Genomic DNA, 25502 nt, shown 5'->3' with positions numbered 1-25502 from the left:
GAGTCGCCATGATTCTCCCGCTCCAGACAGATGCAGGTTAAGATCCTCCCTGGTAAGCCAGCTCGTGGGCTACACAGAATATTAGAAATGGGTTAGAACAATATGTAAGAGCTAGCCAATAAGAAGCTGGAACTAGCCGGGCCAGGCAGTGTTTGAAAGAATACAGTTTCCATGTAATTATTTCGGGACATAAGCTAGCCATGCGGGCGGCCGGGTGCCGGGGACGCAGTCCTGCTGCCGCTCCTATTTCAACAATTATATATACAATATTCTGTCTGCATGTATGCCTGTTGGCCAGAAGAGGGCACCAGACCTCATTACAGATGATTGTGAGCCACCATGTGGTTGCTGGGAATTGAACTCAAGACCTTTGGAAGAGCAGGCAATGCTCTTAACCGCTGAGCCATCTCTCCAGCCCCATAAGCTATTTTTTATGACAATGAGGCGTGTCTACTCCTGGCATCACTGTAGATAATGGGCGTCAAAGAAACTTCATATGGAGTTTACTTTCTTTGTGGCAAAAGTAAGCGACTGGAAAACAAAATGCCCCTGCCTTGACTGCTGACAGTGTGCTGTCCTAATTGGACAAGCATAATTGGACACAAAAAAGTGACTACTGAACATTGTCAAGACAAGGAGGGACAGCCATTCCGAATATCCTGATTCACAGAAAAGTCTGTCAGAAAGCTAGGCCTGCAGGCTGAAGATGAATGCCCCAACATCACAGAGGAACTTTGAGTGACTGTCCATACAGCCAGCTGTTTCTGTCATTTCTCACATTATTTGGAAGTCACTTGCTCGTACTTACTGCTTACTCAGTTAATATTATTTCCTTTTTCTGAAGACGTTGAAGACTAGATAATTGTGGTTTTCTTTATTTACCAGATGCAGAAAGATCTGCAAGTAAAGATATCAAGTAAACTAGGTACAAGACTTTGAACTCACCAAGATAGGATAGATATGGAGTATTTTATCTGAATTTGTCAAGTGCAAATGAACTAGACATTGCTGATTATAGTCCCTGTGTATAATCATTGTGCTTATTGTATATACTTTTACTTATATTAGTTATAGCCTTTTATTTTAGACAAAAAGGGGAAATGTAATGATATTTCATTTGTATTTTATTAAATAAAGCTTGCCTAGAGATCAGAGAGTAAAACAGCTGCCTTGGTCGGCTTTACAGACCAGGCAGTGGTGACACACACATTTAATCCTAGTAGCCACACTAGTTTGCCATAAAAACAAGGGTGCCTGCCTTTAATCCCAGCACTAGAGAGGAATATAAGACAGGAGAAGACAGCTCTCAGTCGTTCTCATTTTGAGGATTTCTGGAAGCAGGATTGCCATTTCAGACCAAGGTAGAAGTAAGAGTTGGTGGCTGGGTATTTAGGTTTTCTGACCTTCAGGTTAAACCCCAATATCTGTCTCTGGGCTCTTATTAATCATGCTACATGCAGAACTCTGAGAAAACTGCAACAGAGATGTTCTGAGATGTTGGATCATTTGGGCCATCCATTTTTATTGGTGTCTGGTTCCATTTTTCTGAAAATACATAAACTTTTAAAGGTAACTTACATATCTGTATTAATACAAGCATAGACTGTATATTGTATACAGGGTAGCCAAAAATTGATTTTTTTTGTTTTGTTTGAGCAGGCAAAATGTATGTTACAATTTTTGTGGGATTTTTTTGTTTTGATTTGTTTTGTTTTCTTTTGTTTTGTTGGTTGGTTGGTTGGTTTGAAACTGGGTTTCTTTGTGTAACAGCCCTGGCTGTCCTGGAACTCACTTTGTAAATAGACCAGGCTGGCCCTGAATTCACAGAGATCCACCTGTCTCTACCTCCCAAATGTTGGAATTAAAGGCATGTGCCACCACCACCAACATCTTGTAGTTTTTCTAGATTTCTTTCTTTATGTCTGTAGTCAAGATTTTCAAGGGGTCTTCCCCAATAAAATCTGTTCTCTATCAATCTTGAATGAATTCACAGTGTATTATTTCCTGTAGAAATAAAAGTGTTTCTCAAAGTAACACATCATTTGGATTCCATTTTGAAGTCAAGACATTTTTCATACTCCAGTGCATTTTATCAGCTATTGTTTTTTCATTAGCAATGAGAAAATCTAAAGAAAACACAATGACATACAAAATCCAGATGTTGTGAATTTCCCATCTGTAGGTGCCTTATTGGTGCGGGAGAATTGTCTATATTCTGTCAATCATATTTTAAATAAATGCTGATTGCCCAATAGCCAGGCAGGAAGTATAGGCAGGAAAACCAGACAAGAAGTAGAAGCAGAGCAATGAGAACAGGAGAATTCTAGGAAGGAGGAAGCCCATTTCTACCAGTCCTCCCCAGACCACAGAAGAAGCAGGATGTGACCTACCCCGCTGAAAAAGGTACTGACCCATGTGGCTAACATAGATAAGGATAATGGGTTGATATAAGTTAAAAGAGTTAATAAGAAGCCTGAGCTAATGGGCCAATCCGTTTATAATTAATATAGATCTCTATGTAATTTCTTTGAGGGTTACCAGCTATGGGAACTTGGCAGGATAGAAACCCCAACAAACCTGGCTTGTCATGTTACAGAATGGTGCCCACATGGATACCTGCATCCACAGAAAGCCTGAGAAAGCTTGGGAAAGAATAGAGTAAAGCATGTTTTCTTGGTAGCAGCAATTTCTCAGGTCTGCTCTGCTTGCTAGAGGCAAGCAAGTGCTCTCATCTAAGAGAGGCTTCCTGACTCAGCTTTAGCTGCAAAACCTTGCAGCTTTTTTAAGAGGTCCTACCATGAGACACTTAAACAGTGTTGATGAAAAGCTGACCACATGCTTTTTGGTTTTCAGCCATATCAGGAAAAAAGCTGCACTGTTTTAAAATGCTGGCTTTCTGGGCTATCCTGCCAAGACAAACTCTGACTCTTTTAGACAGACAGTCTGACTACAGATCATTTGAGTGTGGTTTGTGAGCAGAATGCTGAAGCTTGCTTGCTGGCAAGGACATTGAAACACCATAGAATTGTGGCAATAAACATGGCTACAGCCGATACCTCCTCCATGAGGCTGGAATCGCAGAAAGCTAAGGAATGGGCTGGATCCAGCCATCAAAGCCACAGCTTTAATCCTACCTATAGTGCTTGGCAAATTAAAGACTCATGTGGTCAGAAAAAGAGAGATATACAGTAAAGAGAGATTCAAAAACAAAGAAAACCTCTAAATGGTTTACAGTGTGTTAAAAATATATGCAGGCTTAAAAAAAGTTTAAGGTCCTTAAAATAAAAAAGAAAGAGAGTATTTGGGTGTGGTGGTACACATCTTTAATCCCAACACTTGGTAGGCAGAGACAGACAGATGTCTGTGAGTTTAAGGTGTTGTAGCACACACCTTTGTCCCAGCATTGGGGAGGCAGAGACAGGCAGACCTCTGTGAGTTCAAGGACAGCCTGGTTTATAGAGGGAGTTCCAGGAAAAAGATACACAGAGAACCTGTCTAAAAAAGCCAAAAGTTAAAAGTAAAAATAAAAGAAATAGCGGTTAAAATAAAGTCACATAAAGATGAAAAATACACAAAGAATCTTGATACTGTATGTTATTATGCTCTCTTTGAATTGTTTGAATGCTGAGGAAGGAGCAACAGCTGCTAAAAGATATTTGCATATAAATGCTGCTTAATTAATCCATGCTAGGCATTTTAAGAATACTTTGACTTCAAAATTGAACTCAAAAGGTATGTTACTTTGGAGAAGAGATTGTGCTTTTGTTTCTACAAGAAATGAGAGGCTGTGGATTCATTCTGACTTAAGAAAAATCAGGTTTGATCAAGGAAGACCACCTGAGAAATCTCCGGTAGGAACATATGGCCCAGATGTCTGAGTTCTACATCCAGAACAGATTCAAGATGCTGCCTGAGATGATCAAGACTCACAAGATACTCCAATCAGGACTTATTCATAATTCTAAATTTTGTGTAGGTCCCCATAAGATTATCAGCACCCCTAACCAGCCGGAAGTAGCCTGGAAAACTATGCCCACATTCACAAAAAAATGGACTATAGATATTTTCCTTTGTTTAAAAAAAGAGAAGGAAGTGGTACGGGAGAATTGTCTGAATTCTGTTAATCATATTTTAAGTAAACACTGACTGGCCTATAGCCAGGCAGGAAGTATAGGTGGGAAAACCAAACAGGAAGTATAGGCGGGGCAATGATAACAGGAGAATTCTAGGAATTCGAGGATGAATGGCTCCGTGATTTCCCCCAGGCCTGGGTGGAAACCACAGGTATGGGGCTGTCAAGCAATCAGCCTCCCCTGATAATAGAATTAAAACCATCGGCCATGCCAGTTTCCATAAAACAGTACCCCATGAGCCACGAGGCCTGAGAAGGAATCAGGCCCCACATTCAGAGACCTTTATCATTGGGCATTCTAAAAGCCTGCCATTCCCCTTGGAACACCCCACTCCTCCTGGTAAAAAAGCCAGGCACAAGGGACTACAGACTAGTCCAATATTTAAGGGAAGTTAATCACTGCACTCTAGACATTCATCCTACAGTGCCCAACCCCTATAATCTCTTAAGTACCCTGCCTCCGACCCGTGTATGGTACTCAGTACTTGATTTAAAAGATGCTTTTTTCTGTCTGAGACTTAGCCCTCAGAGCCAGCCATTGTTTGGCTTTGAATGGGAGGATCCCAGTGCAGGAGTTTCTGGTCAGCTCACCTAGATGAGACTACCCCAGGGATTCAAGAATTTGCCAACCCTATTGGATGAGGCCCTGCACCAGGACCTGGCCAGTTTTTGCACCACCAATCCAGAGGTATCTTACTCCAATATGTAGATGACCTCCTGCTGGCCGCAGAGACTGAGCAAAAATGCCTCAGAGGGACTCGAGCCCTACTCACCAGATTAGGTGAACTGGGCTCTTGGGGCATTAATTCTGCCTTTTTAACTGAGGTTCCTGGGGGCAATGTTCATGCCCATATGGTATTCTGTCCATCTACCACCACTGCCCCTGCCTTTCACTCACCTTCTTTGAGGAAGCTGCTGCCATCTGTGAACCAGCTAGAATCTGCATCAGGAAGCTGGCAATCAGTCAAATCTCCCCTGGTCCTGTGGTATCCAGCCAATATCTGGTGGCAGTCATGAGGTACCCAAAGAGTGGATTCCGAATTGGGGAGCAAGGTGGCGGGGTTCAGCAACATCACATTCCCAAAAGTGATACTTTCGGGGTTGGCTCCTGCCTACCAGCCCGGGCACCCAGAGATTTCGCATCCGTTCCAGGTTGGTGATTCTATGTACGTTCGGAGACATCTGTCCCAGAACCTTGAACCTCGCTGGAAGGGACCCTATACCCTGCTTCTTACAACGCCTACTGCCCTCAAAGTGGACGGTATTGCAGCCTGGATCCATGCGTCTCACGTCAAGCCGGCACCTCCGCAGGATGACCCAGGACCTTCCAAATGGAAGCTTCAGCGTACCCAAAATCCTCTAAAACTAAGATTAGTCAAGGAAGCCTGATCCTACCAGGCTTGCTGTTCTTTGCCCTGGTGTTTCCTTCCACATATAGTACGAAAAACCCTCATACACCTCAGGACTTAACCTGAACCCTAACTAACTTTGAGACTGGGCAAGCCTTAAGGCTAGCCGCTGGAGTTCACCCCCTAGATACCTGGTTTCCCCAGCTAACTTTTGACCTGTGTGTTTTAGCAAAAGACTCTTGGGAGAATACTGAAAAAAACCCCAGAAACTCTTATCCTGCATGCAGATATTCTGAATGGTATATTTGTGGGGGGGGGGGTAGGTAAGCGAACTCGATAGTGTGAGGGCCTTGAAGTGCTTTATTGTGCTGCCTAGGGATGTGAAACCAGTGTCAGTGTCTCCTGGTTGGGGGTTAGCAAAAAGGACTTAGTCTCTTTCACCTGTACCACACCAGGAGAGTCTAAAATCACAATCACCTTCACTGAGGAGGGAAGAAGAGCTAACTGGTTAACAGGCAATACTTGGGGATTACGGTTGTATGATCCAGGAAGGGAAGACATAGGGATTCTGTTCACCCTGTGAGTTGTTGTAACACCTCTCATGACCATAACATTAGGGCCCAACCTGGTATTACCTGACCAGGGCCAGCTAGCCCCGGCCAGGATAGCTCCCCTTGCCAGGGCCATGGATCCCACTCCAAGTCCTAAAAATCCTTCTGCTACCCCTGCTTCACTGCTGGCGCTCTCTAATACAGGCCAGCGACTGTTTAATCTAATAGTGGGAGCCTTTTCATTGCTAAATAATACTGACCCGAACATGACACAATCTTGCTGGCTGTGCCTATCATCAGGACCCTCATACTATGAAGGGATTGCAACATCTGGGGGTTTCAACAACACAACTAGGCAGGATGGCTGTGCTTGGGGAAATAGTCATAAGCTAACTCTTACAGAGGTTACAGGTGCAGGGACATGCTTGGGAAATCCAACAGCTATTTGCAAACATTTATGTAATGAGACCCTTAAGAGCCCTAAAACTTCTAAAACTAGATACCTGATCCCTGATTCAGATAAATGGTGGGCTTGTGGTACAGGCTTGACACCTTGCATGGCGACATTGGTTTTTGATGGTAACAAAGACTACTGTGTGCTTGTTCAACTGGTACCTAGGGTCTTTTATCATCCCACTGACACATTTGAGGATGAATTTGACAGGCACCCAAGCCGATATTGGTGAAAGCCTATCTCTCTGACTCTAGCAGTAATCTTAGGCTTTGGGGTGGCAGCTGGTGCTACTGCTCTGGTGCAGACTTCCAAATTCCCCAGAACTTTGAGGAATTAAGAACAGCTATAAACGAGGACTTAAGGGCTCTAGAACAATCTATCGCCAAGCTTGAAGTTTCAATAACCTCACTTTCCCATGTAGTGTTACAAAATAGGTGTGGTTCAGTCTTGCTATTTCTTCAAGAAGGACTCTGCACTGCCCTAAGAGAGTAATGTTGTTTCTACGTAGATCACTCTGGGGTAATTAAGGATTCGATTGCTAAGCTCAGAGACAGGTTAGACAAAAGACAGAGAGACAGGGAGGCACAACAAGGTTGGTTTGAAGGCTTGTTCAATGGCTCCCCCTGGTTCACAACACTCATTTTTACCATCACTGGTCCCTTGATCATTCTGTTACTCATCTTAACCTTTGGGCCCTGTATCTTCAGTCGACTCCTGATGTTCATTCGCGAGTGACCTAGCATTACTCAAGCTTTGGTGTTGACCCAGCAATATCGTGCTCTTAGGGAAAATCCCTAAGAATCCCAAGATTGGGATTCGATCAAATCGGAGGGGGGGGGGATGAAAGACTTTGGGGCACCTCAGCATTATGCACCCCCCTTCCTGGGAACCAGAACCCTGGGAACCAACCACACGTGCACTGGAGCTTTGAGTACTTTCCATCCCCTTTTGTAGTTTTTCTTCAATAGACCCAGACTCTGGAACTGGGGTGAGACAACCTGCAGATAGCCTGCAGGTGTTCCTCCTTGTTCAACCAACCCAGCAATCACCATAACATTGATCAATTAGAGTTAGCTGACCACTGAATGAACTAGTCAAAATAGTTGACAAATGATTTCTGGACTCTCCCTTTTGATTCTGTACCACCCCCTTGATTCTGTGGTTTTCTCCTGTAATAGACAAAGCAAGGGTCCTTCTCCTCTCGAGGCTGAGGGACCTCTGCCATGGCAGCAAAATAAAAATTCCTCTTGCTATTGCATCAACCACGCTGAGAGTGTCTCTTGAGGCGACCTCCTCCTTGGTGGGGCTTTAGGGCCCAACAGAGGTAGCAGCAGGAGTCATGCTTACCTCCCCAGCTCTGGGAAGTTGTTGGGTCCCCATTGTGACTGAGTATGAGCCCACTGCTCATAAAGCCCATTTAAGTGTTTGGTAGCTAGGCCTCTTAAAAGAGTCCTGCATGTGTCTGACACTAACACCAAGCCAAGGAAGCTTCCACTTAAAGGAGCTGTACCTTTGTTTGTTGCTAGTATTGAGCCTATCCAAGAGAAGACAGTTATCAGGAAGCTGCATTTGTCTCCGTTTTTTTGGGTGCTTAGAATCTTTTCTAAGCTTTCTCAGGTCTTATGTGGATTTCGGTGACAGACATTTGGGTGCCATATATAGGCAGAGTTTCTCTGTGTCCCGTAAACTGCTCCCAAATAACCAGGTTGAGACTTATTATTAATTATAAATGCTCAGCTAATAGTTTAGGATTATTACTAACACTTACATTTTAAATTAACTCAGTTTTTTCGAGATAGGGTTCCTCTGTGTAGCTTTGGAGCCTGTCCTGGAACTCACTCTGTAGACCAGGATGGCTTCAGAATCACAGAGATCCCCCAGCCTCTGCCTCCCAAGTACTGGGATTAAAGGCATGCGCCACCACGCAGCCATGTTTCTTATCAACACTCTGCTTCATTCATAGATACCTTTTTTCAGTATGACAAGTTCATTTCCTGCTCTCCACATCTCTTCCCAATTCTGAGAGATCTTTTCTCTCCTTCACACTCTCTTTTTCTGCAAGTCCCACATAATTCTTACCTGTCTATTGGGCAGTCATCTCTATTAACCCAATCACAGTGACACATATTCATACAATGTAAAGGAATATTCCATACACGGGCAACATGCCACACCAGATGGCCAGCTAGAGTCTGAGTTTGGGAATATGTTTATGAATTCCTTGCCAGTTTTCCTTGTTTAACATATTGTTACAGAAAATACAAGAACAAAAATAGTAAACATAATCTAAGCATAGTAGTATACACCTTTAATCCCAACACTAGGGAGTCAGAGACAGGTGGATCTTTGTGAGTTTGAGATCATCCTGGTCTATATAGTGAATTTCAGGACAACTAGAGCTACATGGTGAGACCTTGTCTCAAAAAAAAAAAAAAAAGAAGATATAACACCAGGTGGTGGTGGCACACACCTTTAGTCTCAGCATTTGTGAGGCAGAGGCAAGGAGATCTCTGTGACTTCGAGGCCAGCCTGGTCTACAGAGCAAGTTCCAGGACAGGCTCCAAAGCTACAGAGAAACCCTGACTGGAAAAACCAAAGAAAGGAGAAATAAAATTAAAATCAGTCAGCATTAACAATTACAAGCCCGAGGACAGGCTTGTTTATTTATATCCCCAACCATTTCCCCACTTCTGGTACTCATTTTTTAAAAGATTTATTTTATTCCTATGTATATGTGTGTTTTACCTGCCTTTCTGTGCACCACATACCTGCCAGGTACCTGTGGAGTCGAGAAGAGAGTATCAGATCCCCTGAGACCGGATTTGCAGATAGTCATGAGCTACCACACGAGTGCTAGGAATCAAACCTGGGTCCTCTGTAAGAGCAGCCAGTGCTCTTAACTATTAAGTCATATCTCTAGCTCTTCTGCTATTAATTTGAAGCAATTTATGATCATGTTTCCATCTTGTTCTTCAATATTGCAATATGACTCTCTAAAGTAAAAGAACTTCTTTAAAAAACTATACCTACAACCACATAATAATACCGTTACCACAATTTTTAAAAGGCAGGGCAGGGTGGCACATGCCTTTAATCCCAGCATTTGCAAGGCAGAGGCAGGCAGATCTCTAAGAGGAGGCCAATCTGGTCTACAGAGTAGGTTTCAGGACAGCCAGGGCTCCACAGAGAAACTCTATATCAAACAAAGAAAAGAAAAAAAAAAAAGAAAAGACAAATACTGCAGGATTACACTAATTTCCCCTCCTTCATGGACTGAGGTTTGGACCTAGGGCCTCCTTCCTGGTAGGCAAGAGATCTATCATCCTAGCACTGGCAGTACCCCAGCCCTGAATATAATAAGTATCTACAGCAGGCAGTTTCACAGAGATTAAATAAAATGTTTGGTAGGAACTTATATGAAGAGAATGGAACTTGTATAATAAGAATTTCAGCTTGCAGGATGAAAAATTATGGAGACAAGTTGCCAAGTAATATGAATGTGCTTAATACTATTGAATTGCTGACTTCAAAATGATTGATGGTAAATTTCAAATTTTGACTACAATTTAAATAGAATCTCCCAATTCCTTAACCTCATCAGCTCCCTTAGGTCCAAATTGCCATCTATATAGGTATCATAATCTTTTTAAATTTGTTTGCAGAATCAGTATTCAAATAAAATGCACAACTGTGGAGTGTTGGTATGTAGCTCAGTTGGAAGAATACATAGTTCGCATGAAGAAGGCACTGAATTTGAATTCCAGAACCAGATAAGAAAGGCTTGGTGATCATCCAGGCGGTGGTGGCGCACACCTTTAATCCCAGCACTCGGGAAGCAGAGGCAAGTGGATTGCTGTGAGTTCGAGGCCAGCCTGGTCTACAGAGTGAGTTCCAGGGCAGCCAGGGCTACAGAGAGACCCCAGGGTTGCAAAACAAAACACAACAAAGAAAATAAGGGGGGGGGGCTTGGCAAGTGTGGCAGACAGTTCAAGAAAAGGCCAGATTGGGCTCCTTGAGACCCTATCTTTACAAAACAGCAATGAAAAAATTCACTCTGTAATCCTGACTGTTTTATGTAGACAGGTCTCAATCTCAGAGAGATCTGCCTACCTCGGCCACCCAAGTGCTGAGTGAGATTAAAGGTCTCACCACACCAGGCCTTGAGACCCTGTCTTTTAAAAAAAGAAAGTAAGCAAGCACGAGTATCCAAGGGTTTTCCTTTCTTTTCATCGTATTCCATTTTATTTAGCGTACAGGGGTGGGGCCAAGCACAATCTATAATATGGTACAGGTATAGCGATGAGAGGACAAGTTTCAGGACTAGGTTCTTCTCTTCTATCATGTGAGTCCCGGGTCAAGGCAAGGTGGCAGGCACCTTTACCTATGAGTCATGTAATCCACCGGGGTTGGGTTTATGTTCTGTTTCTCTCATTTTTGTGCTTTGGAAAAGGGTCTCATGTAGCTCTGGCTGATGTTGAACTCAAGATCCTCCCGCCTCAGCTTCCTGGGTACTGAGAGTAAAGGTGTGTACCACGATGTGCCACTAAGTCTCTTGGTATACACGGCTATGCATGTTTTGCTGTGCTGGGCATGTGTTTTAACACAACTCTACCACTGAGTCACAGTCCCAATTCTCTAAGTTGTTGTGTTAAATATTTTAAATTGTATTTATCGTGTTGGTAGTCACAGAGCATGTGTGGAGGTCAGGGGACAGACAACCTGTAAGAGAGCCTTCTCTCAGGCTGGAGAGATGGCTCAGAGGTTAAGAGCATTGCCTGCTCTTCCAATGGTCCTGAGTCCAATTCCCAAAAATCACATGGTGGCTCACAACCATCTGTAATGGGGTCTGGTGCCCTCTTACATGTGTGTGGTGCAGGCATACACACAGAATATTGTATGCATAATAAATATTTAAAAAACATTTTAATAAAAGTTAAAAAAAAAGAGAGAGAGAGAGCCTTCTCTCATTCTATCAAATAGGAACCAAACTTGGTGGTGTGTACTTTTGCCTGCTAAGTCATCTCACCCACCCACCATAAATCATTTTTATCTACAAGTACCCCACCCCAACTTCTTGCTTGTAAATTTTTGTTTTGTTTCTTTTTCCCTTTAGGTTTTTTTTTTTTTTTCAATTTGATGTGCTTTTGACACAGTCTTATGTAGCTCAGGTTGGCCTAAAGCACTATGTACTTAAAACTGGCCTCGAACTCTTGATCTTCTTTCCTCCAGTTCCCAAAAGCTGGGACTACAGGTTTGAGTCACTGCCCCTAGGTTGGGTTACTTAGGCGAAGGAGGAGACTTTTTCCATTTCTAAGGGGCTGGGGGGCGTGTAACCCGGTCCCGTCCAGCTTGACCTGTAAATGCGAAGCCGTCACTGCAAGGCAAACAGAAAACGAGACCAGGTAGGACAAGCCCAAAAAAGATTCCGTCTAAACGCTCAGAAAGCCGGAGAAAGAGTAAAAGGGCAGACAGGGGGCGGGGCTCCGCGAGGAAAGCCCTTTGGCCTTTTGCCCCTTTTTCTCGCGCACAGCCCCGGCGCGAGCGGGGGGCGGAGCTTAACCCGGACGTGACGCAGCGCAGCGCGGCCAGCTGGGGTGGCGTCATAGAGGGTGGGCTAAAGGCCGACTGGCGACGGGGCTGTCGCTGTGGCTTCCGGCCAGTCGCCCTCAGAGACCCGCGGTGTCAGGTCGCAGGGGGCGGTTAAAGGCGGCAGGGCTCTTGGGTGAGGGGGCGGCGGCGACGCGGGAAGGATGTTCCGTGGATTGAGCAGTTGGTTGGGCCTGAAGGAGCCCGAGGGGGGGGCGGCGGCCGGAGGAGAGCCGCTTGGAGGGGACGAGCCGTCGTCAGGAGGCTCGCCCCCTGAGGAGCGCTCTGAGCCGCCGGCGGAGCCCACCGAGTCCGAGCAGCAGCCCACGGGAGACCCAGAGTTCCTCCACCAGGCCAAAGGCCTTGGCAGTGAGTCCCCTCCGGGACGCGAGGGTGGGCTGGGAGGGGGCGCAGGGATGCCAGTGTGAGAGGGGGGTCGGTCCTTCCGAACTTGGGAGCTAGGCGACGCCGAAGCTTCCCCAAGGAGTCATGTCGTGTCCTCGAGGTGCCTAAGAATTTGTCGCTCTCTTGCTAAGTTTGTATACATAGGAAGCCTGGGCGCAGTGAAGCGAGCGGTGTGCCGCTGTTTTCGGGGTTTTGACAAGCAGTTTGGCTTGTTCAGCTTGCCAGCTTTCACCTGAATCGCCACCTTCTCAGCTAGAGTTGGTTGAGAAAATGCCTTTTGTCCCAAGAAAGGACTAAAAGGTATATTGTCTCAAGTAGCTTGGTAGGTTACTCAAGCTTAAGCCATGCATGTCTTTGAATTGTTTGAAACAGGGTCTCCTGTAGCTCAGGTAGACGGGTTTCGAACTCACATTGCATTGTAGGGATGACATTGATCTTCCCGCCTCTGCTTCCAGCAGGACCTTTTTCCTTGAGGTGGAAAAGAAGCTGCCATTATCTACTATATACGAGTTTCAGTGCTAGATCTTAATGACAATAAATACCTGAGTTTCAGCTATTCACCATCCCCCAAGAGTTGGGAGAACAAAGCCAACATTTTATTGATAGTAAGCAGTACAAGTAGAATTTGAGCCAAAAATCTACCTGATTTCAAAGCCCACACTCTTCCCAAGTTTATAGTCTAGTTGAACTTGAACAAAAAGTAGTCCTTGAGAATATAAACACCTACTGTGGTAACTAATTTTGGAGGGACTTTGGTATGCTTAAATAGGCAAAGAAGGTGACTTTGGGCTGGTGGGCCCTAAACAGAAGTAAATAAAAGAGAATGGCAACAAAAATGTATACTAAATTTAGCAAGTGTTTTTGTTGTTGTTTTGAGACAGTGTTATATAGCCTCTGCTGGCTTCAAACTCACCATACGGCCAAGGATGGTTGTGAACTCAACACTCCTTCCTCTCTCTCCATCCTGTTGGGATCACCGCCACACATTCACTAAATGTAGAAAGTTTTAAGGGCCTATCAGATGGATTCAGGGTGCCAAAGAACAGAGAAACACAGACTTCAGTAGGAAAGGCCCTAATGTTCAAAAAAAAATGACTATGAGATAGAGGGACAGGAAAAACAGCCCCACTATCAAATCTTAACAGTGTATCATCTCAGGCACGAGGGAAATAAAACTAAGTGATATCGTGAGATCAGCAGAAATCTTTTTTTTTTAATGTTTTCGGTGTAGAAAATTGGGAAGGAATGAACTTGGGATATTCAGGGAATGTGAAAAGACTTAAAAGAGCAGAGGTTATATTGGGTAGTTGGGATAGATTAATGTGGAATGAAAGCCTGGTGTGGTGGCACAGGCATGTAACCCCAGCATTTGGAATTCTTTAGAAAGGAAGATCAGGAGTTCAAGGCCAGCCTCAGCTATATAGGTGAGCTCCAAGCCAGCCAAGGCTACAAGAGACCTTGTCTCATAAAACTAAAAAACTAGGCCTAGGGTATTTAAAAGGCTAAAGCAAGAGGATCACTGGATCTAGGCCTACCTGGGCTACAATGTGAGTTCAGTGCTTGACAACTTAGTGAGACATTATCTGTAAAGACAAGCCCTCCTGACCACCTGTTTCTGCTTCCGAAGTCCAAGATCCTGGCTGGGTACCATCATGCCCAACTAAATTTCCCCGAATTTTCTTTTCAGGACCAAAGAACCTAGAGCCACACACATGCTAGGCCTCTGAGCCCTGCTTCCTGCCATCTTTTCTCACAAGGTTCTCCAGGTTCTCTCTGTTGTTGGTAGTCTGGTTTTATTTTCCTTCTTTACCCGCTCCCTTGATGATTGAGGAAGCTGAGTTTCGATGGAACCCATCCCTATTGATTGGGAATTTAAAGTTTTAGGATAAAGGAATGCTCCTGCTTCTATAATTTAAGTAGCTATGTAAATGTTCTTGTTTAATACACAGAGTTTTAGAGAGGCTAGAGAAATTATCAGAGATGTTCTAATCCTGCATATTGGCCGGAAAAATACATTTTGTCTAAGAGGATGTATTTGTGTACTTTTCTTTGTGGGGTTTTGTTTTTTAGTTTGGCTTTGGGGTTTTTTTTTTTTTTTTTGAGTGTATTCCAAGGCAAGCCTCAAATTCTCTACATAGCTGAGGCTGACTTGAACTCCTGCCTCCACCTCCCAAGAGTAATCACTGGATAGCAAATTTAGCTACACTGTGCCTGACTCCTACCTGTGTTTTGAAAAATAAAGTTAAGTATTAAGCCTGATTCCCAGTAAGTAAATTTTTGGACCTTTGAAATCTACTGGAATCTACTAAGAACTCCATTTGTTAAGCCAACATTTGTTGAATCCCTATTGTCAAGATTGGATCCTAAGTACTTCCCGTTTAATAGTGACCTATTTATGCATTCCAGCCACTTACTGTTATCATTACCAGTAGTGAACACCCAACTTTACATACTCTTCCTTCATTCCAAACCAAACTGCCTCTTCCTTGGTCCTTCCTCCTGATAAACTTATGCTTTCCTATGGTCACTGTCTCCAAAGGAGCTAACAAAATATCTATTATTCAGTGCAGAGTGCTTAGTTGTTTTGAACTATCTTATGTACTCTTTGTGTGTATGGATGTTTTGTCTGTATGTATGTCTGTGTACCATGTGTGCCCACAGATACCAAAAGAGGACATCACATCCCCTGAAAGCTGCTGGGAATCAAACCCAGGTCCTCTGGAGGATCCATTGCTCTTAACCGCTGATCCACCTCTATAGCTCCTATACTCTTTATGAGCAGGGTATCTATCATGCTAGAAGTGCTAAATATCTTTATCATCCACACAACTAGTATGCACCCAGGAAAATTTAAGTGCTTTGATAAACATGTATCTAAGCTGGGTAGGGATGGGGAATCCTCCAAAACTCAGAATGCTGAGGCAGGAAGATTACTAAAAGTTCAAGGACGGCCTGAGTTACATAGTGAGTAACCAAATCTAGATAGCAAAACTTTGTCTCGAAAACACCTAATTGAGTTCTCATAGCACATTTCTAGTTACAGAGAGCTTTGATTCCATAGCTTATGAACAATAGTCTTTAGAACTGGCAGTGTTAGTTTGAAGAGAAAGAAATTTAAGGACATTGCTTAGATTTAGTAGAGTAGTTTATATTCCCTAAGAGAAAAGACAGACCTAGGGGCTCAGCAAGATGGCTCAGTGGGTATAGACACTGGCCTTGAAAGTCTGATGACCTGCTTTTGTTTCCCATAACCCACAGAAAGGAGAGAAATGCCTCCACAGAGTTGTCCTCTGATCTCCAATATGCCCACATGACACATGTGCCTATCCCCACATACATCATGAACTCATACACATAATAGTTTTGTTTTTTGTTTTACATACAGGATCTCACTATGTAGCTCTGGCAGTTCTGGAACCCACTATGTAGACAAGGCTGGCCTCGAAATCACAAGAGATCTGCCTGCCTCTGTCTCCCTAAGTGCTGGGATTAAAGATGTGTGCCATTATGCCCAGCAATAACAGATTCTTGTTGTGGGGGAAGAGAGACCTAAAACTGAGAGGTGGAAATGACAAGAGACTTGCAAAAGCTTTCAGCTATTTGGGGGTAATACTAAGAAATTATGGCCTCTCAAAGTCATATACTGGGAAGTGGATTATTACCTGGATATAAAGTTGAGTCTGGTCACTTTTTTTTGGTGTTGAGACAGGGTTTCTTTTCATAGTTTTGGCTGACCTGGAACTAGCTCTGTAGACCAGGCTGGCTTGAAATTCTCAGAGATCTGATTGCTTCTGCCTCCTGAGTGTTGGAATTAAAGGCATGCACCACCATTGAAGGAGAATCTGGTCACTTCTAAGCACCCTGCTAATACTTAAGATTTCTGGGATTCTAAAATTAAGTGAAATACCTTTGAAAATTAACCTACCTGTGTGTAAGAATGTTAATTTGCCAAGGGTTTTCTATTACATTTTTTTTCCTTCCTATTCTAGCCTCATGTCATGTTTCTGTCAGCTTTGATAATTTGTTTGTGTATGTGGGTTATATGTGTGCCATGGTGCAAATTGAGAGACAGCTTTTAGGAGTTGGCTCTCTCCTTCAACTATGTGGGGATCGTTGTGCTTTTTGACGAGTGTCTTTACTCACTGAACCATCTAGCCACCTACTACTTTTTTGTAGGGGAGTGGTGGATAACAGAGTCTCAATATATATTCCTGGGTGACCTAAAACTAGCTATGTAGAGAGCAAGCTAGTCTTGATCTTACAGGGATCTATCTGCCTCTGCTTCCCAAATGCTGGGGTTATAGACACGTACCACCATGGTCAGCCAGTTTGCCAGTTTTCAAATAATGATTTCCTTAGATTAGAACGACAGTGTGGATACTGAAGAGATTAGTGGTTAAGAGCTATGCAACCCATGAGGACCTGTTTGGGTTCCAGTAAAGGTGATTTAACTTACACAGGACTATATAGGTGAACATAGGTTGTGTTGTGCCATTATTACAAAGGGGACCTAAACATTGTACAGATTTTGGTATCCAGAAAGGGCCTTACACAGATCCCTGCAGATACTGATGGGAAGGTATGATAACCGTTGTACTTGGATGAAGCACGGACCCTTTTTTCCTTTACAGATTATTTGTTTAACTTTGCAAGTGCTGCCACAAAGAAGATAACTGAATCTGTTGCTGAAACAGCTCAGACAATAAAGAAATCTGTGGAAGAAGGAAAAATAGATGACATCATTGATAAGGTACATTTAGAGAACTTGTAAAAGGAGAAATTTTTGAAAGTTGTAAGTGGCTAATGTAATCATCTTTTTAACTCAAGTAAAATATAATGTGCTGATGGAATTTTTCTAGAATATCTTTTCTTGATTCTTGGACAATTTCATACATGTACACATGTATTATGACTATAATTCTTACCTAATAGTAAACTTTCAAAGTAATTTGACTTTTCATGTGTTTTTTAACAGACCATTATAGGGGATTTTCAAAAAGAACAGAAAAAATTTGTTGAAGAACAGCACACAAAGAAGTCAGGTATGATATAAGTTTATCTTAGATTCTCAGCCAAGTTTCTGTGTATGTGAATATGTGTGTGTCAGTTTTTGGTGCTGGGGATCAACCCCAGGTCCTTACATATGCTAGGCAAGTGCTACTGCTGAGCTACCATACCAGCTTCCTACCAGGTTTTATTGAGCATTTATTATGTGCTAACCTATACTAAAGCTCTAAGAATACAAAAACATATAAGACTAGGGTGGAGTCCAGTGGTAGGACATATGCATAGTGTATACAGGGCCCTGGGTTAGATCCCAAGCGCCAAAAAATGTCTATGGACAGCCAGGAATAGTGGCTCACACTTGAATCCCAGCAGTTGGGAAGCTAAAGCAGAAGGATTGCTGTGAGTTTGAGGCTGTACTCCTAGCCTGAGATATATAGTAAGTCCAGGCCAGCCTGGGCTACAAAATAAGGAAAAAACTTTTTAAATTAAAAAATAGTCAGATTTTCAGCTGGGCAGTGGTGGCGCAAACCTTTAATTCCAGCACTTGGGAGGCAGAGGCAGGCGGATCCCTGTGAGTTTGAGGCCAGCCTGGTCTACAAGAGCTAGTTCCAGGACAGGTTCCAAAGCTACAGAGAAACCCTGTCTTGAAAAACCAATATCGTGGTGCATGCCTTTGATCCCTGCACTTGGGAAGTAGAGAAAGGTCAATTGCTGAGAGTTTGAGTCCAGTCTTGTCTACATAATGAGTTCCCGAACAGCCAGGTCTATGTAGAGAGAAAATAAACACACACACACACACACACACACACACACACACACAAAGAATTCAGTCTTTTACTGAACATGGTAGAGAAGAGGATCAATCAAAAAGACCAAAGCCTAATCAGGCCTTTTAGTGCATACCTGTGATTCCAGTACCCAAGAGGCTAAGGTAAAAGGATTGCTAGGAGTTTGAGACCAGCTGGATTAGCAAGACCTAGTCTAAAAACAAAAATCAAAGCAAAAACATAGCCGGCACCTGAAACTCCAGCATTTGAGAAGCAAAGGTAGAAAGATCAAGAGTTTAAGCCAACCTCAGCTACATAGTAAGTTGGAGGCCAACCTGGGTTATATGAAACACTGTGTCAAAATCAATCAATAAATAAAAAGCTATCGCCAGCAACAAATAAAGTATGTTGCCAGATTCTTTTTTCATCTTCTCAGCTAGGACAGCAACTGTGAGAGGTGTAAGACTTCCAGTCTCTACATTGCAGATCCCAACATTGACAGGTCTTTGTAAAAAGCCAGGCTCAGAAATTTAACATTGATACCAGCTGTTTTTCATTTGTTTTTTAAACAGGGCTTCACACAGCCAAAGCTGACCTCTAACTTGCTATATAGTCAGCAAATACCTTGAATTTCATCTCTCCTTGCTCTGCCTTCCAAGTGGTAGCATTATAGATATACATCACAATACTGGATTTGTACTGTGCTGGGAATGGAACCTAGGATCTTGTGCATGCTAAGCAAGCATTCTACCAACGGAGCTATTATATCCCCAGCTTAACACCTCATCACTGTGTATGGGGCAAATCTGGAACTACCTCTTTGAATGGATTGCTTTGGGTCTGACATGTGTTGGGGGTTAGTACAGTTAGAATCTACTATAAAGAGCAGATGACTGCTTGAGTGGAGTCCTGCATTCCCTTCCTAATCATACCTAACTAGGTGTATGTCATCTTGGTATCCTCAACATTCAGCTTCTAACTGTTCATTGACAATTTGATTCCAGCCCTGTAGGTTATTGTCTCTAATTGGTTTTTTGCTTTGGTTTCACTTCTCAAGATCCCTCTCTCTCTCTCTCTCTCTCTCTCTCTCTCTCTCTCTCTCTCTCTCTCTCTCTTATTTTTTATTACCTTTATTTACTTCTGGCCTTTGTGTGGCAGAGGACAACTTCCAGGATTCTGTCCTACCAAGTGGGTCCCAAAGATCAAATTCATGGCATCAGGTGCTTTTAACAGCTGAGCCATCTTAATAGCCCTTTCTATTTATTTTTATTGTTAATTATATGTATTGTGATAGGGCCATGTGCCTCGGAGCTGTAGTTGTAAGTGGGTGTGAACTACCTGACAATGGATGCTAGGAACTGAACTCTGGGGCCTCTGCAAGAGCAATATGACACCTGAGGAGGTCACGAGAAGGTATCAGATCATCCTCAAACTGGAATTTCAGAAAGTTGTGAGCCACTACATCACTACATATATGCTGGGAATCAAACCTGGATCCTCCTGGAACTGTAGCAAGTGCTCTTAACTTCTGAGCCATCTTAACCCTATGTCATAAATTCTAAAGCACTGAATTATCTCTTCAGCTTTTTTTTGAGACAGGGTTGTACTGTGTGTCCCTGGCTGACCTGGAACTTGCTGTGTAGTCCAGGATATCCTTGAACTGATAGAGTTCTAAACAGAGAACTGCTTGCCTCTGTCTTCCTAGTGCTAGGATTAAAGTGGATCACCACGCCCAACTTTTTTTTTTTAACAGCATCTCACTCCATAGCCCAGGCTGCCTAGAACTTGAAGTAATTTATTTGCCTCATCTTCCCAAGTACCAAGATACAGACATGTACTACCATGCTCAGAGATATAATACACAAATCTAACACCTATTCATTTTGATAGTTGACCCAGTGATGTCCTTTATAACATTTCCCTCCAGAATCTAGTTAAGTACTAGTTGAGGATATGATATTATATTCTGTCATGTCATTTCTCTTAGCCTTCTTTAGTTCTTTAGTCTGGAATGTTCTAACAACTTTGTCTTTTTTTTTTTTTTTTTTGAGACAGGGCCTTAGACAATCCTGGCTGACCTCATATTTGCTATGTAGTTGAGGTTATCCTTGAATTCCTGGTCTTCCTGACTCCACATCCAAGTGTTGCGGGTGGGCTGTTCCCATCTTAATATACTATTGTAGATTGAGCTTTGTCTGATATTTCCTCATGATTAGAATAGGATTGTATATTCTTGATATTTTAATTCTTCTTGAAATAACATGTTCAGGGATCCACAGTGTGTTTCTCCCCCACTGTTTGTCTGTGTGTGCATATATACACTCATGTGTGCCACTTTGCACATTTCTACCATGTGATCCCAGGCATCAAATTCAGGTCTTCAGTCTTGTGGGTAAGTACCTTTACCCACTGAGCCATTGTATGGGCCCAGTGATACTGATTTTGGTTATCTGATTAAATTGTTGTCAGAATTCTGTACTGTACCATTCAAGTAGAGTATTTGTTGACCAAATATATGCATAAAGCTTACAAATTAAGTCTGGGTATTACAGTGAATAATCATATTTGGAGCTTATTGGTAAATTACTATTTTAAGTGGTCTTATATTGAAATGACAGATTACGATTTAACTGTTGTAACTATGTAGTGTCTGCAGAAGCCAGAAGGTGTCAAATCCCCTGGAACTTGAATTAATAGGCAGTTGTGAGCTGCCTTGTGGGTTCTGGGAACTGAACCAAGGTTCTCTGCAATATCAACAAGATTTTTTTAATCTCTTTAACTACTGAGCCATCTCTCTAGCCCCAATAACCTTTTTTTCTCCTGCATAGAAGCTGCTGTGCCGCCATGGGTTGATAGTCATGATGAAGAAACAATTCAACAGCAAATTTTGGCTTTATCAGCTGTGAGTACCCTTTAAATACCCTGTGTAGGTAAGACTTTTCTCCTACCATAGTACATCTCTGTTCACAGATTTTCTCTTTAGCTAAATACTTTTTCTTCTCCTTCATTTTCTTTTTTGGAGACAGGGTCTCACTACATAGCTTTGGCTGTCCTGGAACTTGCTCTGGAGACCAGGCTAGCCCCAAACTCACAGAAGTCCATCTGCCTACCAAGTACTGAGATTAAAAACATGTGCGATCACAACTTGTCCAGATTCTTTTACTTATATGCCATTTTTACATGCTCTTGTTTGTATTTTAGTTTCTTTGTTTGTTTGTTTGTTTTTTGAGGCTGGGTTTTGCTAAGGCGCCTAGGCTGACCTTGAACTCACTATGTAGCCTAGGCTGGCCTACAACTGTCTACCTATTTAAGCTTCCCTAGTACTGAGGTTACAAGTGTGTTTCACCATGCCAGGCTTTTACAGTTTTGGTTTGGTTTGGTTTGAGACAGGGTCTCAATACATAGTTCTGGCTGTCCTGGAACTCACTACATAGACCAGGCTGTCCACCTTCCTCTGCCTCCTGAGTGCTGGGATTAATTACATGTGCCACCATGTCCCTTTTTTTTTACAACATTTTTGAAAATTTAAGAACATGCATGTTAACTTTGATGATTTTTTAGTAACTTCCTGGATTGTTTTGTTTTTGCATTACTGTGTCAGACATGATAGATAAGTATTTTAGCACCAAGCTACATCCCCAGCCTTCGTTCCTGTTGATTCAATGAGTTTCATTAGGATTGCTTACAGGAGTGTGAATTAGAAGCTATTTACAGGAACGTGACCAATTTACCAGTGGCTATACCACTGAAGAAGATGTGTTTAGATCTTCAGGCAGGGGAGGGGCCCTGTGACTGTGTCTCACTGATCCTGAGACAGGGTTTCCCTGTAACAGCCCTGGCTGCCTGGAACTGGCTCTGTGAACCAGGCTGGCCTTGAACACACAGAGATAAAGAGGTGTGTCTGTCTCTGCTTCCCAAGTGCTGGAATTAAAGGACACCCAGCCTAACTTAAAAACAAAAACTTTGAGTTAGGTTATACTTTTCTTTTATTCACATTAAAGTATAGCCTATTATGCCAAATCATTGTTTCAGCCTTAAAAAGATAGAGGCTCATACCTGTAATCCTAGTACTTGGGAGATCGATGCAGGAAGATTGTCACCTGTTTGAGGTTAGGTGGGTCTATATAATAAGGATGTTTCAAAAAGGAAGAGATTTTTTTATATGATTTGATAATCTTTGAGATATAGTAAGATGAAGTTTTGAGGCAGCAATGCAGTTCTTGTGAAGGAAATGATTGTATTCCATATTTTCTATTTACCTACATATGTTTGTTGGTAATTGACATTGATAGAGATGGCATTTCATTTGCTGGCCCACAAAACAGTAATGTTACAAAGGACAGTTTGAGAAATTACTTCCCCATACTATCTTTTGAGGCTCCTAGCATGACCACAGTGTAGCTAGTGTTTTTAGCCCTATTGCACAGAGGGGACTGAGATTCTAATGTTTTCTTACTTATCTGTGTTCTTTCAGAGAGCAAAGGCCAGCTTTATCAAAGCTCAGTGCACAATGCCTTCATAAATCCATATTTTCACTGTAATCTATAGTTTCATGTTTATTTTTATCTGTGTGGGTATTATATGCCTGCATATATGCCTGTGTATCACATATATACCTGATGCCCTTGAAGGCAAGAAGAAGGTGTGGGATCCCCTGGAACTGAAGTTGCAGGTAGTTATTAGCCTCTATATGGGTGCTGGGACTCAAACCCAGGTCCTCTGGAAGAACAGCCAGTGGTCTTAACTGCTGAGCCAACTCTCCAGTATTTCTCCAATTCTTTGTTTCTGAGACATGGTCTTACAACATAGCTCCAGCTTCCTCAGAACTTAGATATCTACCTGCCTATGCCTTCTAAGTGCTGGGATTCAAGGCTCACTTTTGTTTTTAACCTACATTTTCCTTTTGTAAAAAATTTTGTTGCCTTTATTTATTTTGTGTGTATGTGTGTACATACATAACAGCACATGTGGAGATCACAGTATAACATGCAGGGTGTTAATTCTCTCCTTCCATGTGGGTCCCAGTGATCTCTGAGCTATCTCACTGGACACTCTCTTTAACGTACCCCCACCCCTTTTGGCACTAGGGATTGAATTCAGGACCTTGTTTACTATATAGTTTATTCATGTGCTCTATTATCCACCAGCACCCCCACCTCTATTGTTTTGTTTTTCTAGTAAAAATTTGTGAGTCTTCCTTGCCATATACCTCTTCTACAGGAAAGCCTGGGTAATAGTCATTGAAATCATTGTACTCATGGACCAGAAACTCCACTTATGGGAATTTCTGCAAAAGATATCATTTATGGGCCAACAAAATGGCTCAGTGGGTAAAGAAAACTCTTGCCTGGTGACTTGAGTCCAATCTGTTGGACCCACATAAAAGATGGGAGAGAGAACCAAATCCATAAAGCTGTCATCTCACCTCTGTATACAAGCTGTATCACAAGGGTGTATGCCCCTACTCCCCCCCCCGACACACACAATAATGATAATAAATTTAAAAATTTTAAAGATCACTTTATAAAGAATAAAAACTCTCCTTTTTAAAAGGAATTCTTGAAATCAGTATCTAGCACAGTCTGGTCTCAAATTCTAAGCAATCCTTTACCTTTAGCCTCTCAAGGGCTCATATAACAGATGTGTGCTTTTAGAATTCTTTCCAGCAGGTTAAAAACTATTTAAATGACTATGGAAACAGGTCTGGTTTAGTAAGTTATGATGTTAGTGCTCATTTGATTTAGCCCTTAGAGCTAGAAAGTTGTTCATGACGTTGAATTAAGGAAAGTCAGCATTCATGCTTGTTATCCCAACAGTCAGGAGGTGGAGGCAGGAGGATCAGGAGTTCAAAGTTATCCTCCAATAGAGATAATTTAACAATAGTCTTTACTATAAGAGACTGTCTTTTCAACAAAAAGTTGGGGCTGGCAAGTTGGCTCAGTGGTTAAGAACAGAGGATCCAGATTCTCAGCACCTACGTGGCTGCTTACAACCATCAGTAACTCCCAGTCTCAGAATCTCTTCTGACCTCTTCAGTCATCAGGCATGCATGTGGTACACAGACATAGATGTTGGGGAAACACCTATACTAAAAACTTTCTTAAAAAAAGAAAGAAAAAATGATGTTTTGAAAAGTGAAAATGCCTTATATATCAACAAGGTCCTTTAAAAAAAAAAAAACAGTGCTAGCTAATCACAGTGTATGGACTGCCTGCCCTTTTTTTTTTTGTTTATGTGAAATCTTGCCTGCTGAACCAGTCAGGATTCTCTATAGGCACAGAACTGACAGACTAAATATACGTATTAAGAATAGACTTATTAGACTGGCTCTCAGGTTGTGGTTCTGAGAATCTGTTAGTTGTCCAAGATTGGACAAGGCTGGATATCTCTGCAGTCCCTGTCTGGTGCTGCATGCAGTCCTGGAAGGTTCCTGGATATAGGTGCCGGTGTTCAGTCTACATTGGAATCCTGAAGAAGTTGGATTTAATACCAGCTGCAGCAATAGGATAGACGAATTTGCCATAGAGAGAGGGCAAGCAAGCAAAACGCAGTGTTTCTTCCTGTGCCCTTTAATGTGGGCTGCCAGGTTTAGGATGGGTTTTCCTGCTTCAAATAATCTGATTAATAAATTCTTCACAGGGAGTGCCTAGCAGCTTGGGTTTCAGTTGATTCCAGATGTGGTCAAGTTGACAACCAAGATTAGCCATTACACTTGCCCAGATTACCAGACATATTGGAGAGATAGGTGCAGGAGAATGTTACATTGAACCAGTTTTCTCTAACTAGTAAAATTCTGTGTTGTGTTGTTTTACTTTGTTTTGAGGCAGGCCAGTCTGGTCCCAAACTTAATAGGGTAGCACAGGCTGGCCTTGGACTCATTCTATAGCAGAGGCTGGCCTTAAATTTCTTTTTTTAGCCGGCGGTGGTGGCGCACGCCTTTAATCCCAGCACTTGGGAGGCAGAGGCAGGCGGATCTCTGTGAGTTCGAGACCAGCCTGGTCTACAAGAGCTAGTTCCAGGACAGGCTCCAAAGCTACAGAGAAACCCTGTCTTGAAAAACCAAAAAAAAAATTTTTTTCTTTTTTTTAAAGGATGCCAATGTTTTAATGCCATGATTGCTCCATACAGAATGACTACCACTCCTGCTTCCCTAGGGCAGTCTCGGATTCTGTTCTTTCTAAATATCTAGAGTGCTCTGATCATTTTTTTTCTTTTTTTCTTTTTTTTTAATTTTTTATTGAAAAAAATTTC

The 25502-nt window shown here is 42.5% G+C and overlaps 1 protein-coding gene across 2 annotated transcripts in view; it reads left to right on the top strand.

Annotated features, from left to right (window-relative positions):
* The first annotated feature begins 12076 nt into the window (after nucleotides 1–12076).
* Syap1 (synapse associated protein 1) overlaps nucleotides 12077–25502 on the top strand; it is a 28589-nt gene continuing 15163 nt past the window's right edge. Inside the window, exons 1-4 of one of the 2 annotated variants that reach the window (XM_050160604.1) lie at nucleotides 12077–12441; nucleotides 17109–17227; nucleotides 17453–17519; nucleotides 21080–21153. In XM_050160604.1, the coding sequence (XP_050016561.1) occupies nucleotides 12237–12441; nucleotides 17109–17227; nucleotides 17453–17519; nucleotides 21080–21153 (465 nt within the window). In that variant the 5' untranslated portion in view covers nucleotides 12077–12236. The remainder of the gene's footprint in view (nucleotides 12442–17108; nucleotides 17228–17452; nucleotides 17520–21079; nucleotides 21154–25502) is intronic. The other variant, XM_050160603.1, reaches the window with a different exon arrangement.

The sequence above is a fragment of the Alexandromys fortis genome, unplaced genomic scaffold (assembly GCF_014885135.2).
Source record: "Alexandromys fortis isolate MF-2015 unplaced genomic scaffold, M_Fortis_MF-2015_v1.1 scaffold_120, whole genome shotgun sequence".
Classification (NCBI taxonomy): Eukaryota; Metazoa; Chordata; class Mammalia; order Rodentia; family Cricetidae; genus Alexandromys; species Alexandromys fortis.
The sequence above is the reverse complement of the archived record's forward strand: the minus strand, read 5'-3'. Positions and strand labels throughout refer to the sequence as shown.